Genomic DNA, 14,869 nt, shown 5'->3' with positions numbered 1-14,869 from the left:
CCGTTGTCCCAGTTCATAGCCCTTCGTCCTCCCTCCTCTTTAGTGCTCTTAGAACAAGGACCCCAAAGGGGGCGGGTTGTTCGTTTCTTTGGTTTGGTTTGGTTTGGTTTTTTGTTTTCCTAGGCAGGGTTTCTCTGTGTAGCTTTGGCTGTAGCTGGGCTCACTTTGTAGACCAGGCTGGCCTCGAACTCACAGCCTCTGCCTCCAGAGTGCTGGGATTACAAGTGTGCGTCACCACGCCCGGTTCAGTGGGTTTTTAAGTCATGACAAAACATGCCTTTAATTCAGCGCTTGGGAGGCAGAAGCAGGTGGAGGTGTATTTTTGAGTTAGAGACCACCCTGAGCTATCTATTGAGACCAAGTCTGAAAAGAAATTTATTAAAAGTCTAGAATGTGTATTTGGGGGGACTTTTTTCCAGATACCCTCCTATCTAGGACTGGATGAGAGTCTTCTGTTTGTTTTGTTTAAATGAACTTAAATATCACAGTGTGGTAGTGTAAATTAGCTTTGATTCCCTGTTCTCACCATAGGCTTTTGTTACATAATTAGCTGAAAACTGGCCAGAAAACAGACTCAGCTGGGGACCTGTTCGCTGCTTTGTCCTGTCCTATGCTAAGTGGGCCAGGATGTCCTAGCGAGTGACATCATTTGCTCCTGTAAGTGCTTAACCTAGGGGATGGAAAAGGAAGCCAAGCCGTGGAAGATGAAAGGCAAAGGCCAAATGTGGGTACTGAGTCAGGACAAAGTGACTTACTAAGCATAAAACTGCAGCTACTCGGGAACTACAGGTCTATCCCCCTGGGAATGAGCGCCCCATCCGAGGCACAGCTACACGTCTGCACCCTCATGTTGGGCAGGCTGACTACCTGAGGCCTGGTCCTGCCTCCCTCCTTCACACTGACAATCAAGGGCAGGGAGGTCATCTCTGAAGCAATGCACTGCCGCGGGCCCAGAAACGGCCACATGACAGTCAGGGCCTCTGGTGGCTGCAGGCAGCTGCCCACACACTCGTAGGTCAGGAAGCCTGGGGGCTCCAGGATCCAGTTCTCAGCCCACTTCAACCCCTGCAGGTCCAGGTACATCTCCTGGCGACAGCATCTCATGCCTTCTGTCACTGGGGCCTCAGAGTCACAGTTGCCTTGAGCTCTGTGGGGGGTGAGAAATCAAAGGAGGGAGACTTACCATCCATTTCTCTCTCTGTCTCTGTCTCTGTCGCTGTCTCTGTCTCTGTCTCTGTCTTTCTCTCTCTCCATGGTTTCTCTGTGTTGTAGCTTTGGCTGTCCTGGACTCACTTTGTAGACCAAGCTGGCCTTGAACTCACACTGATCCAACTGCCTCTGTCTCCCAAGTGCTAGGATCAAAGGCCTGTGCCACCATGCCCAGCACTACCATCCTTTTCTTAAGGTAGTCAAAGATAAAGAACAAATGCCGGGCGTGGTGGTGCACACCTTTAATCCCAGCACTCGGGAGGCAGAGGCAGGAGGATCGCTGTGAGTTCGAGGCCAGCCTAATCAACAAAGTGAGTCCAGGAGAGCCAAGGCTACACAGAGAGACCCTGTCTTAAAAACAAACAAACAAACAAACAAAAGAAGATAGAGAACAAATAAAGAACCGTCTAGAACATAAAGTCAGCCACTGCTTACTAAGGGTCTTAGTGTGCCAGGACTGGACTAAGTATGCCAGCCCTGTGTGTTATCTCAGGAGATACTTGCATTCCATCCTCGGTGGGATCCTGAAGGAAGTTCCAGTCTTAGCCTGAGACCCAAAGGTGCCCAGTGTTATAACAGAAGACTGTTGAGGACCAGTGAAAAGCAGAGCTAGACAGAACCTAACTTCATGACAAAGGTCTAGCCTTAAGCACTCCTCAGTGTGCAATATCCATGGGCCATGGCCTCTGGAAAGCTCAAGGATAACAAAACAATGCAGCCTGTGCATATGACCTGTGTACACCCTCCTATATGCTTTAAGCCATCACTTGGTTCTCTATAATACCTAATCAAGCGGAGCATGGTGGTGCATGCCTTTAATGCCCAGGACTCAGGAAACAAAGACAGGCTGCTCTGTAAATGTAAGACCAGACTGATCTACGTCAAGAGTTCCAGGCCAGCTAAAGCTTTATAGTGAGACCTTGTCTCAAAAAGCAAACAAAATGACTGACTAAACAACAAGAATATTTAAAAGATTTTTTTTTTTTTAAGACAGGGTTTCCTGTGTAGCCTTGGCTGTCCTGAGCTTGCTTCTGTAGACCAGGCTGGCCTCGAACTCACAGTGATCCGCCTGCCTGTGCCTCCTGAGTACTGGGATTAAAGGTGTGTGCCACCCAACACCCAGCTGAAAAGGTGTTTTTAAGTACTTGCTGGGGGACATGGTGCTACTATGCCTGCCATCCCAGGAGGTGAAGGGAGGGAGGGAGCTACGTCATGGTCACCCTGAGCTATGCAGAGGATTCAAGAGCATCCCGAGCTGCAGGAGATCCTTGCCTCAGAACACAAAACCAGAGCTAGGAAGATTGCTCAGTGGGGGAAAGTGCTGGCTGCACAAGTGTGAGAGCAGCCCAGGTTCAAATCCCCAGCACCCACGTGAGTGTGCAGTGTAATGTGCCTCTGTGAACTCTGTGGGGACAGAAGGATTCGTGGAAGCGCACGGCCATGCTAGGTATCAGGTAACCAGGAGCCCCTCTCTCAGCCAAGATGTAAGGTGAAGACCTGTGTGACCTTTGACCATTACACACACTATATGCCCACCCATAGCACATACATATACACACACACACACATACACACACACACTACATACCTTCCCCCCACACCATATACCCACACATATATACCACACACACACACACCACATACACACCACATGCACACACACACACACCACATACACACCACATGCACACACACACACACCACATACACACCACATGCACACACACACACACCACATACACACATACACACACACACACACACCACATACACACATACCCACACACACACACACCATACACACACACACTACATGGCCAAATACACACACCACATACACACATACACTCACACACCACATACCCCTCACATGCACACATATGCACCCATAGTCACACAACACACTACAAACACACATATACACACTGTATAAACACGCACACATACACACCACATACACACACACCACATACCCCTACACACACACACACACACTTGCGCACACACACACTCACACATGCTATACTTACCAAGAGGAGCAGGATGGGAAGTTGGGAGTGTTATGATCAAGACACACTGTGTACATATATGAAATTGTCAAAAAGTAGTTTTTAACAACAACAAAAAAGCCATATTCAAGTATGCAGGGCAGGCAAGATAGATCAGCAGGAACAGTGCTTGTCCATGCAAAACTGATGACGTGAGTTGCACTGGATCCCTGGAACCCACATGAGGGTGAGAGAGAAGGAACTCCACAAAGTTGTCCTCTGATTCCCACATGCATACAGGTCCACACAACACACAACAGTGACAAATGCAAATGTTTATAGTATATGCTTAATAAGAGCTGTCCTGGAACTAGCTCTGTAGACCAGGCTGGCCTCGAATTCAGAGATCCACCTACCTCTGCCTTCTCAGTCCTTGGAACTAAAGGCATGTGTCACCTCTCCAGGCAAGAGGGGTTTTTGTTGTTGTTTGGTTGGTTGGTTTGGTTTTAGTATTTTTGTCCCTTGGCGGTGGGAGGGAGCTGAAGGTAAAGTTTTGTTTGTTTGTTTGTTTGTTTGTTTGAGACAGGGTTTCTCTGTATAGTCTTGCCTGGCCTCAAACTCAGAGATCTACCACCTGCTTCTTCCTCCTGAGTGCTGGGACTAAAGGTATACATACGCCACCACCGCCTGACTTGAAGCTAAACATTTTCAAAGACTTAATCAGAAAGGGAAGAGTGGAAATAGATTGTTACAGTAAGGTGTGTGACTCAATATTTGACTGAGTCCCTTTCTAAATGAACTTCTAGAAACAGGTAGGAATGGGTCATCTGCTGGGACAGCCTGCACAATCCACCCCTAAACTGGTCCAAAAAGTCGGGGTAAGGGGGAGGATGACGCAGTCTACTGTAATCCCCAGCCACCTAGCCTCCAGCCTACCCGTAGTCCTTGAGGTCCAGCGTGTGCAGCTCCAGCTGTGGCTCGCCCCGCCCCTCCTCGCCCGGCGGCCCCTGCTCTGCAAAGCGGACCAACTTGTGGGCGCTCCAGGTCCCCAGACCCAGATGCTCCCTCTGCACCGACACCTGGAGCAGCAGCGGCTGCCTCGGCGGGCTCAGCTGCTGCCAGAAGTTCACGGCCTCGGTCACATCGAAGGCCTTCCAGCCGCTCTCGTGGATGGACACAAGCCTGAGACACAACCGCGAGCATGTCAGGCGAGGAGACCCTGGAGATGTCTGTTCCGTCTTGTCCCCACCCTTATCCTCTGCTGCTCCTCTCCCCAAGCAATGCCGACCCTAACTCCCCAACTCCCCCACACCACACTCACACCACCTCCTCCTCCTCCTCCTCCTCCTCCTCCTCCTCCTCCTCCTCCTCCTCCTCTTCCTCCTCTTCCTCCTCCTCCACCCGCAGCATCCCCTACCTGGAGTCGATGAGGGCGGTGCGGTTGGAGCCATCCTCACGGACTCTCAGCCATTCAATGGTGACCCGAGCCCGGGCACTGTATGGGGACAGCCTCTCGTGCTTCCGGAGAGCGGTTCTGGGGACCGGCTCCTGGAACAGTCGCAGCACCGCCTGCACCAGCTCGCTGTTGGGCGGCAGCCGCTGCTCCATGCCAAACACTAGCAGATGTGTGGAGGTCTCTGACACCAGGAACCTGCCTGCCACCTCTGTGGACATGGACAGAGTCAGCCGGGCTTCCACAGGCACCACAAGACCTCTATGATGACCCGGCCACTGTGCTGGGAGTCACCTAGGGCCGAGCCTTCCTGGCTCTGAGCTTCTGGTGCAAAGCCAGTAACTTCAAATCTCCAGGGAAAACTTGCTTGCTAAACCTCCCCAACCAAGCGCAAAGAGCTCTGGGACCCAGAACTATCTAGGCCCCTGTGTCTCACCAGCTGGCTACCCCGTTCCAGCCTGATCTGCCTCCTCCTGGCCTTTCGAGTTCTAGGCCCAGCCACCCTCCAAGGCCATGTTTACACTGCACATTTCGCAGACTGTGGCACCCCTCAACACACACACACACACACACACACACACACACACACACACACACACACAGAGTCCACTGGCATCACCAGAGTGGAAAGGGTCAGCTTATCCTCTCCAGAGGCCAGGGACAGCAGGAAGAGCTCACCTCGGAAGTTCTGGCTGAACCTCTTGCCTCGGGAGCGGTCCGCATGACTTCGCTGCAGCAGGGCCACATACTGGGACCTCACATGGTTGGGGATGGCCACCCCCTCCACATCCACTCTGTCCAGAATAGGGGCCTGGCTGAGCTGCAGCTGCTGCAGCAGGCTGCCCAAGACCTGCTCGTCAGTCACGGCTGCCCCAGGGCCAGCCAGGGGCAGCACCCAGAATACCCAGCCAAGCCACAGGGATAGCATGGTGCCGCCCAGGAGGAACCTTCCTTAAAGTGCCCCAAAAAGCTCTTGGGGGCTAGATGGTGTGCTGAGGGCTGATGCTGGCCTTCTTTATAGCTGGGGTGGGGGGCAGGGAGAAAGGACAAGAAAGGTCACACCCCTGGGACCTCCTGGGAGCTCAGCACCAGCCAACAAGCCCCTGAGTTCCGAGGAGGGGGCTGTCTAGAAAGGGTACGGAGAGCTGTCTGGAGGACACACAGGGCTGGGGTTTCTGGCTGTGAAGCCACTGGCTTTCCACAATAGCGTTCACGCCTGTTGGAGTTATCTAAGAGAGTCACAGTTCTGTTTTGTGGGTAAGAGAATTCCCTGGGGTGGGGGGAGCGGCTCTCACCAACTGTTGGGGGCTCCTGGTCCTTAATAAACACACACACACATATACATATGTATACATATGTATATATACATATATACATACACATATGTACATACACACACACAACACACACACACACACACACACTCTGTTACCTGTGTAGCCTTGGCTGGACTGAAACTTTCAGAAACAAGTCTAGGTCAGGCTGACCTCCTCCCTTTCTCCCTTGAAGGCTAAAACTGCAGGTGTACATCACTATGGCCGGCCTCTCTAGGACGCTTGAAGGCTTCTGGATGCTTGTCTAGGTCTAGGTTTGTCCACGGAGAAGGAAAGAGTCCCCGTGTTCCTGCTGGCTCTGGTCACTTCCACAGAAACGCTGAATCCTTCAGCACCCCCAGGGGTTCCTCGAGGCTCATCACCGTCCTCATCCCACCCTAGCCGCCCATCGCAGAGAAAGAGAGATGCTGCTAACGCGAGATTTTGGCAGCACAGCCTCGGGTAAATGTGAAGAAGTCTGCCCATTCCTCCTTGCTCTCAGAGTGACACAAAATGTGCCCCTTCAGACAGCAATTTCTTCTGGGAGGGGTCGCCCGCTCGGCTCATATACCGCGAGAACTCAGGCTTCCATCTTGCTCCCAGTTACAGAATTAGGGACAGAAACCTTCAAAAACGGAGGCCAGTCTGTCCAGGGGCATGTCCATTTCCTAGGCAGCTGGCTGCCCCCACTTCTCCCAGCTCCCATTTTAGAGCAGCTGGGCCCCGGTGCTTGGTAGGAGCTTGGCCTTCTAGGGAGTTACTTACATTCTTGGTGCCTTGTTTCCTCATCTGAAGAAGGAGGTAACTATGAAATAATCTATTTTATAGGGTGGGCATGAAGAATAAGTGAGGTGACACAGCGTCCGAAGCATACAGAATGCTGGAGAAAGGGTTCGCTCTCGTCATCACCCCCTGAAAGCTAAAGACATCAGTAGGAGCAACAGGGAGCCTGGGGGTGGATCAGAAGCTCCAGGTCATCCTCAGCTACGTATTTAGTTCGAGGCTAGCCTGAGATACACAATACCCTGCCTCAAAATAAATACATACACACATGCATGCCTCAGCTGCAGACATTGCTTGAGTGCTCGTATGTGCCTAGCCCCATTCCAAACTGCGAGTATGAATCCACACGGCCCTTAGGTTAGCCTCAAGTGCACCTTCCAGCTACTGGTCCGATCACCACAGGACAAAGTCATCTGTCACAGTGTTAGTGGAGACCTTAGGACACAAATATAGGCACCTGTTCCCTAAGGCTCTTCTGGCTCAGAGAGCTAAGTGTGTGCAGGGGGAAGCCCTTCCTGTAGCCTAGTTTCTCCTGGGAGATAAGTAATGATCACGGAGGGGCAGGGATCCCCACTCTACCTTCTCAGTAGGGGCCCCTAGCCCCTGGCCCCTGGGTATGCCCTGTTTCCTGTTAAAACCAATTCTATCTTTCTGTCTTCCTTGGATATCCCTGATAGAAAACCCTCTTGGACTCAAGGGCAGAACCGACTCTGGTAACAGCCCAAACTGTCACCACACACACACACACACACACACACACACACACACACACACACACACAAAGGCATGCAGTCTCATGTACATATTATACACATAGAAAGTTTGTAGCAGTAAGTGGGGTGGACTTAGAACTTAGAAGAAGAGTTAGAAATAGCAATTCAGGTAGGGCTGAGGGGATAAGCCTATGGTAAAGCCTTTGCCTAGCAAGTCCTCAGGTTTAAATCTCCACCACTTTGGGCTGGAGAGATGGCTCAGAGGTTAAGAGCACTGACTGCTCTTCCAGAGGTCATGAGTTCAATTCCCAGCAACCACATGGTGGCTCACAACCATCTATAACGAAATCTGTATACATAATAAAAATAAAACAAACAAATAAATAAATCTCCACTACGTCAAAGAAAAGAAAAAAATAAGAAAAAAAGAGTTCCTAATCATAATTGCTAATAGAGCTTATAGGCCATTGGCTTTGTGTTTTGTTTTGAGACAAGGTCTCACTGTGTAGCCCAGGCTAGCTTTGGACTCAAAGTCCTCCTCCCATATGAGCATCGCTGCTGCTGAGAGTGTAGGTATGCACTACCCTGCCTGGCATTGTTAATTCTTTATCCTTACAATGACCTGGGGTGGACAGGGAGGCTGTCGGTATTATTTCCACTTTGTAGATAAAACACCAAGGCATGTAACTGTGACATGATTGATTTGCCCAAGTGTGGACAACGAGTGCCAAAGTTAGGACTGTTTGAAGGGAATGACAGATTTTGGGTCACATGATAAGCAGGCTGAGATAAAAGGAAATAATACAGAAATCCTGACAGCTGACCCCAGAGAGGGGCTTCTCAGTCACAGACCAATGACTTTAGCTGCTTCTCCGTCTCACAGTCTCACGTTCCTCCTCTTACCCACTTCTGTTTCCAGGGAAACTAGGTGATGGCTAGGAAGGAAATCAAATGGCTCACTTTGGGGCTGGGGTAGCTCAGTGGTTGGGTGCTTGCCTGTATATCCAAGGTCCTGGGTTCCATCCCCGAGCTCAGCCAAACAAAACAACACAAAAACCAACCTCATCCTGGAGTTCACATCTCCTAATGAGGATACCCTGAAACACAAGACCCGACTCTGCATCCGGCCAAAAGGAACACCGCTGTCTTCCTTTGCAAGTGATTAACAGGGGAGGGAGGCTAGCATTTGGGGCTTTAGTCAGGCCAAACGGCACAGAGGTGTCACATTTACAGGCAGCCAGGACCTCTGTTCCTTAGTCCTTGGAAGCTCTTCTGGGCTGGTGTCCCATAAATATGCAAGAGTCCACCACCCCACCCTTGCCACTGGGTGAGAGGAAACCCTGTGGCTTATCATAACTGGATGGTGTCAAAATGTAACACCCAAGGGCCTGCTGTGGTTCAGTAAGACCTTCTGTCCTAGAGGCAAAGGACAGGCATCTGTTGCTGTCGCCTTCCTGGCTTGTAGATGTTCCCAAGGGCTCTCTACCCACACCTCATGGACACTTTGGGTCTCAGGACCTCTGGGGCACCCCAAGAGATCAGGGTGCCTCCCCCTACCCTGCAACAACAGAACAGCTAACCCCTGGAAACATCAATTTCCAGAGAAGATAGGACAAGGGGTGAGGGGGACCCTTTCTCTGCCACATTCCTGCTTCCCCAGAGGCCCTGTGGGTGCTTCTGCATTGGGACAGAGCCAGGTTCAAAATGGGGCCTGAGTACAACAGGAACTGCCTAGTCATTGCTTTGGCTTTCTGAGTCTGGCCTCCGCTCTGCAAAGAATCTTTTTCTCTGTGTGTCTGCTGTATGAATGTGCTTTCTCACCCCAATAAACACTTTTCTTGAACTAAAACAAACAAACAAAACAAAAACAACCTGGACTACATGGGAGGCTCTTTAAGGACTTAGAATTCCTGGGAACTGACCCTTTAAGAGTCCTGGGTGCTCCTAGGGTGACCACTCCGAGCATCCTAGGTGGCCTATATTAAGAAACAGCCCCCTTCCCAATATACTGTACCCTCCCTCTAATGGAGGGCCCTAGGAATTTTCAGCACAAATGAAAGGCTGGTCCAGACAAGGCCATCCTCTTTGTCTTGCCAGTTTGTAGAACCAGACATCTCAGAGCAGGGAGTGACTATCCAGACCGTGTAGACAGTGAGGGAAAAGTCTCAGAGGGGCCACCGCTTCCCAGAGTCACACAGGACTGATACGCAGTCAGACACTCCAACTCAAAGACCACAGCTCTTCCTGGACCTCACACTACGTGCAGCGCTGGCTTCATTGGCGGAAGGCGTCCATCAGCCGCAGGCAGCTTGGGAACTCAGACCACTCAGGATCTTGTCCTGATGGGGGCAGGGCAGTGTGAGAAGCAGACAGAAAAACAGAGGGTCAATCTTCCAGACTCCCAGGGCTTCCCAAGAGCCAAGCCAGGGCTCCAGGATGTGGATTCCCAGCAGCCCTCAGTGTTCTGTTGGGGGAAATACAGTAATTGGGCAATTAGCCAACAGCCCAAAGAGGAATGAGGATGTGGATTAGGGAACTTTTACAATGGGCAGATAGCAGGATAGCTACTTTTTGTCATGCAAAATCCAGGCCTTCCCTTCATATTGTGGATCTGAGTGGGACAGAGTGTCTGGGATGGGGCCAGGCCAGGCCTGAAAAGCAGAAAGCTTATCAAACAGCAGAGAACACGGCTTATAAAGTTGTATAAATGAGACCTCTTCCCCCAAGGGCCTCTAAGGTGGCAAGAGTCCAGACTGTTTATAAAGCACAGTTCTTTGAAATGTTGAAGATGTGCCCTTCCCCTGGGGGAGGGGCTGCCCTTCGGAGCTGCCATGCTGTGGATGTTCTGAGTGATTGCAGAAACACTGTGAGAAAACACAAGTGCTGCATGCTACCACTTGCACCAGCATTCCTTAGGGCTACACACAAACACCAACCTCTCCCAGTCCGGTTTGCTCCATCCTTTGGGGTCCACAGCCCAGGCCAAGCCTTTCCACACAGGGCGGTGTCATGGAGTCTTCATGCAAACCACCTCTGAGCTTCAGGGATGGCCCTGTGTCTTCCCTTTGCTCACGTCCAGGTGCTGTTTCCACAGCCCACTGCTGTGTCACCTGTCACTTTCCATCAGGCAGGTGTGTTCCAGGAGGACTCACTATTTGAGTCACCTGTGAGACCTGTGGGCTCCTGCGCCCCAGCCTGGCGCTCTGCCTGGATTCCCACGTCTAAAAGTGAGGGGTTCAGGGGTGATTTTGGAGCCATCATTTCTTCCTTCCATTTGTACATGATGCACAAGGGTCTCTACTGCGCCCTAGGCCAGGCACGGCCGTGGCACATTCCTTCCTCTTCAGACAGAAGTTAGTTCCTTCTCAGCTGCTTAGCTTCAACCCTGGTAGCCAGGCCAAGAGCTGGCATGCTGGCCTTGATCATTTTCTTCTTGCCCTGTACACACGCCTTTCCTCTCTGTGTGGTGTGTGTGTGGTTTGTGATGTATGTGTGGTTTGTGGTGTGTGTGTGTGTGTGTGTGTGTGTGTGTGTGTGGTTTGTGGTGTGTGTGTGTGTGGTGTGGTGTGTGTGTGTGTGTGGTGTGCGTGGTGTGCGTGGTGTGTATGTGTGGTTTGTGGTGTGTATGTTTGTGTAGTATGGATGGTGTGTGTGGTGTGTGTGTGTGTGGTGTGTGTGTGTGTGTGGTGTGTGTGTGTGGTTTGTGGTGTGTGTGTGTGGGTATGGTGTGTGGCTGGTGGGTGTGTGGTGGGTGCGGTGTGTGTGTGGTGTGTTTTATCATTTAGATGAGATGATAACAAGATGCCAGGCAGCAGATATTATGTTATATGAGGTTTATTAAATGAGCATAGGGGGGAAGGAGATAGGGGAGGGGTACCCCAGAGGGGGGATAGAGACAGAGACAGAGGAAGAGAGACAGAGATAGAAGAAAAGAGAAGGTGATAAGAGAGAGAGTGGGGTGAGGTAAGTCTGTCCTTTTATATACTGGGAAGGGCCACACCCTCATGGCAGGTAGGCAATAACACCACAGGTAGTTAGACTGAAGCAGAATTCTTTTCTTTTCTTTTTTCTTTCTTTCCTTTTTTTTTTTTTTTTTGGTTTTCAAGACAGTGTTTCTCTGTGTGTAGCCATGCCTGTTCTAGGCTTGCTTTGTAGACCAGGCTGGCCTCGAACTCATAGCGATCCTCCTGCCACTGCCTCCCAAGTGCTGGGATTAAAGGTGTGCACCACTACGCCCAGCTCTGAAGCAGAATTCTAACAGTGTGTGTGGTATGTATGTGCTTATGTGTATGTGTGTGTGTGTGTGTGTGTGTGTGTGTGTGTGTGTGTGCGTGTGTGTGTGTGTGTGTGTGTGTGCTTGTATGTGTGCTCAGAAGAAAACTTACCGGGGTCAGTCTCTCCTACCAATTGGAAGCTGGGGATTCAAACTCTGGTCATCAGGTTTGGCACTGAGCCATTTTGTCAGTCTCCTTTCTCTCATCTTTACCCTTAAGACAGACCGGTGGTGACACCCACCTTTAATGCAAGTACTAGAGAGGCAGAGGCAGGAGGCTCTACATAAGTTCAAAGCCAGCCTGGTCTACATAGTGAGTTTCAGGACAGCCAGACCTATGTAGAGAGACCCTGTCTCAAACAAAACAAAACAGAAACTAATTCTCTCTCTCTCTCTCTCTCTCTCTCTCTCTCTCTCTCTCTCTCTCTCTCTCTCTCTCTCTCTCCTCTCTCTCTCTCCTCTCTCTCTCTCTCTCTCTTTTGAGACAGGGTTTCTCTGTGTAGCCTTGGCTGTCCTGCACTCACTCTGTAGACCAGGCTGGCCTCAAACTCACAGTGATCCTCCTGCCTCTGCCTCCCGAGTGCTGGGATTAAAGGCGTGCGCCACCATGCCCGGCTTAGAAACTAAGTCTCACTTGACAATTCCCAGTCTTAGTTCCTTTGGAGTGTCAGAGATGGAACCCAGAATGTAGTGCACACTAGGGGAGGACACTGCTACAGAGCCGCGCTCACTAAAGCAGAAATTTCACCTCCTCCATGACAACTCTTTCCTAGTGTTGTCATTTCTCCAGATCCTTCCTCTCAGCAGTTGGATGATGTTCCCTCCCTTCTGCAGCATAGACAGGCAAGCCAGTCAATCAATAGAGAGGCAGCAGGCAGTCCTGTGTGGTCCTGCAGTCCCGTGGAGAACAAACGAATGCCAAAGAGGCCATCTCACACAGCCCTTTTGAGAAAGATGATATGAAAGAGTAAAAAGAAGAGGACAAGGGTATGGGGGAAAGTCACTGAGCAATAAGAAATGGGAAATTGGAGACATGTAATCATAGACAGATTAAGGCAGTCTTTGTCAGAAGTTAATAGGCAACACTGCTCTTTCTCCATGCCAGGGTTGAAGCCAGACGCCACACAGATGCTAAAGCAAGTGCTCCAGCCATGAGCTGTACTCAGCCTGACACAACGCTATGGCTGAAAAAGCACACTGGTCTATGGAAAGACACCAGACAGTAAGGAGAGCCTCTTACACAGTCGTCGCCGAGTCCTGGCCAGGGCCGGGCTGTCTGGCAAGCACTTCAATATAGTGCAGCTGTACCAGGCAGGTGGGTGGCAGGTTGTATATGTGATAATCTGTACTGAGCTCTGGTGTCACCTGGCAGTAAATACGGGGCTGATTCCCTTTCTCCCTTGGGGGATCTCTTTCCTCTGCCCTCACATGAGCTCTTGGTTTTTCTTTTCTGTGTGGCCCTGGCTGTCCTGGAACTCAAAGATCTGCCTGTCTCTGCCTCTCAAGTGCTGGGACTAAAGGCGTGAGCCACCATGCCTGGCTCCTTGCTCTTTCCTTCTTTCTTTCTTTTTAAAATTTATTTACTTTTATTTTATGTGCATTGGTGTTTTGCCTGCGTGTATGTCTATGTAACTCAGATCTTGGAGTTACAGACAGTTGTGAGCTGCCATGTGGGTGCTGGGATTTGAGCCCGAGTCCTCTGGAAAAGCAGTCAGTGCCCCTAGCCACTGAGCCATCTCTCCAGTCCCTCCTTGGTCTTTCTTTATGGGTACTTGGTTCTAAACTTTCATCTATCTATCTATCTATCTATCTATCTATCTATCTATCTATCTATCATTGAGACAGGGCCTCACTTTATATTTCTGGCTGGCCTGAAACTACCTATGGAAACCAGACTGGCTTTAAACTTATAGAAATCTGCCTCTCTCTGCCTCCCAAATGTTAGGGTTAAATGCTTACACATCATGCACAGCCTGGCTCTAAATTTTTAAATAACCATTTGTATCTATGGGATACAGAGTTTTGATGCAAAAATACATTGTGTATACATTGTGATGATAAAGTCTGGATTTCTAGCTTGTTCATTACCTCAAAGATAACCACATCAGTAGCTCAGAGGTTAAGAGCACTGGCTGCTCTTTCAGAGGTCCTAGGTTCAATTCCCAGCAACCACATGGTAGCGTACAACTATCTATAATGAGATCTGGTGTCCTCTTCTGTTGTGAGGAACACTGTATACATTAAAAAAAAAAAAAAACAAAAACAACAAAAAACAAAAAACAACCCATCGCTTTGCAGTAAGAATATTCAAAGCTGGGCAGTGGTGGCGCACACCTTTAATCCCAGCACTGGGGAGACAGAGGCAGATCTCTGTGAGTTCAAGGCCAGTTCCAGGACAGCCAGGGCTATACAGAGAAATCCTGTCTAGAAAAGCCAAAAAAGAACATTCAAAATCCTCTTTTTGAAAATTAGCATGCGGGGAGGGGCCTATGCCTATAATCTTAGCACCTGGGAGCCTGAGGCAGGAGGACTGACATGAGTTTGGGGTTAGCCTGGGCTACACAGGAAGACCTTGTCTTAGAAAAAAAAAAAATCCAACTCTCTTTCATCTGGCCGCCTGCTGATAAGGATATAGAGCTCCCAGCTACCTCTCTAGGGCCACCATGCTTCCTGACATGATGATAATAGACTAAACCTCTGGATTGCAAAAAGATAGAAAGAAAGAAAGAAAGAAAGAAAGAAAGAAAGAAAGAAAGAAAGAAAGAAAGAAAGGAAAAATCCTTGCCTCAAGCTGTTGTGTAGTAGCCAGTGCTACTCATAGAACTCGGCAGCAAGCTGCGTACACGCGCTGCCACTGAGCTCCACCTCCAGCCGTGGCCACACAGCGTGGCCATCTGTGTCCACACTTGATGCAGTACCACACCGGAACTTAGTCCTCCCACAGAGTTATTCCTTCACACTCCTTAGCTAACCTTGTACCACTGTCTGCTCCTTCTCTACCTTGCCAGACTCCAGAGCCTCTGTTGCCCCTACTGCGAAGAGGTAACCTTTTTAGCTTCCATATATGAGTCGCGCCATATTTGGGAGTGGAAATGTCTTATTTCCTTCTCCTCCCTCCTTTGCCTTTGAACAGACGG

General features: G+C 50.1%; 1 protein-coding gene across 1 annotated transcript; it reads right to left on the bottom strand.

Moving 5' to 3' along the window:
- Positions 1–783: 783 nt before the first annotated feature.
- LOC127190793 (left-right determination factor 2) lies at positions 784–5,578 on the bottom strand. The gene is made up of 4 exons (XM_051148024.1): positions 5,329–5,578; positions 4,615–4,861; positions 4,134–4,379; positions 784–1,147 (listed from the first exon to the last, which is right to left on the bottom strand). Exons 1-4 carry the CDS (start codon positions 5,576–5,578, stop codon positions 784–786), a joined length of 1,107 nt encoding a protein of 368 aa, XP_051003981.1.
- Between the last annotated feature and the right edge of the window lie 9,291 nt (positions 5,579–14,869).

The sequence above is a fragment of the Acomys russatus genome, chromosome 6 (assembly GCF_903995435.1).
Source record: "Acomys russatus chromosome 6, mAcoRus1.1, whole genome shotgun sequence".
NCBI classification, from domain to species: domain Eukaryota; kingdom Metazoa; phylum Chordata; class Mammalia; order Rodentia; family Muridae; genus Acomys; species Acomys russatus.
Note: the sequence above shows the minus strand (reverse complement) of the source record. Positions and strands in the feature narration are given on the sequence as shown.

Coding starts and splice junctions, on each gene's coding strand:
- LOC127190793 (XM_051148024.1), bottom strand. CDS start 5,578: ATGCTATCCCTGTGGCTTGGCTGGGTATTCTGGGTGCTGCCCCTGGCT. Junction 4,380..4,614: donor ACCGCCCTCATCGACTCCAG/GTAGGGGATGCT, acceptor GTTGTGTCTCAG/GCTTGTGTCCATCCACGAGA. Junction 1,148..4,133: donor CTGGACCTCAAGGACTACGG/GTAGGCTGGAGG, acceptor CACCCCCCACAG/AGCTCAAGGCAACTGTGACT.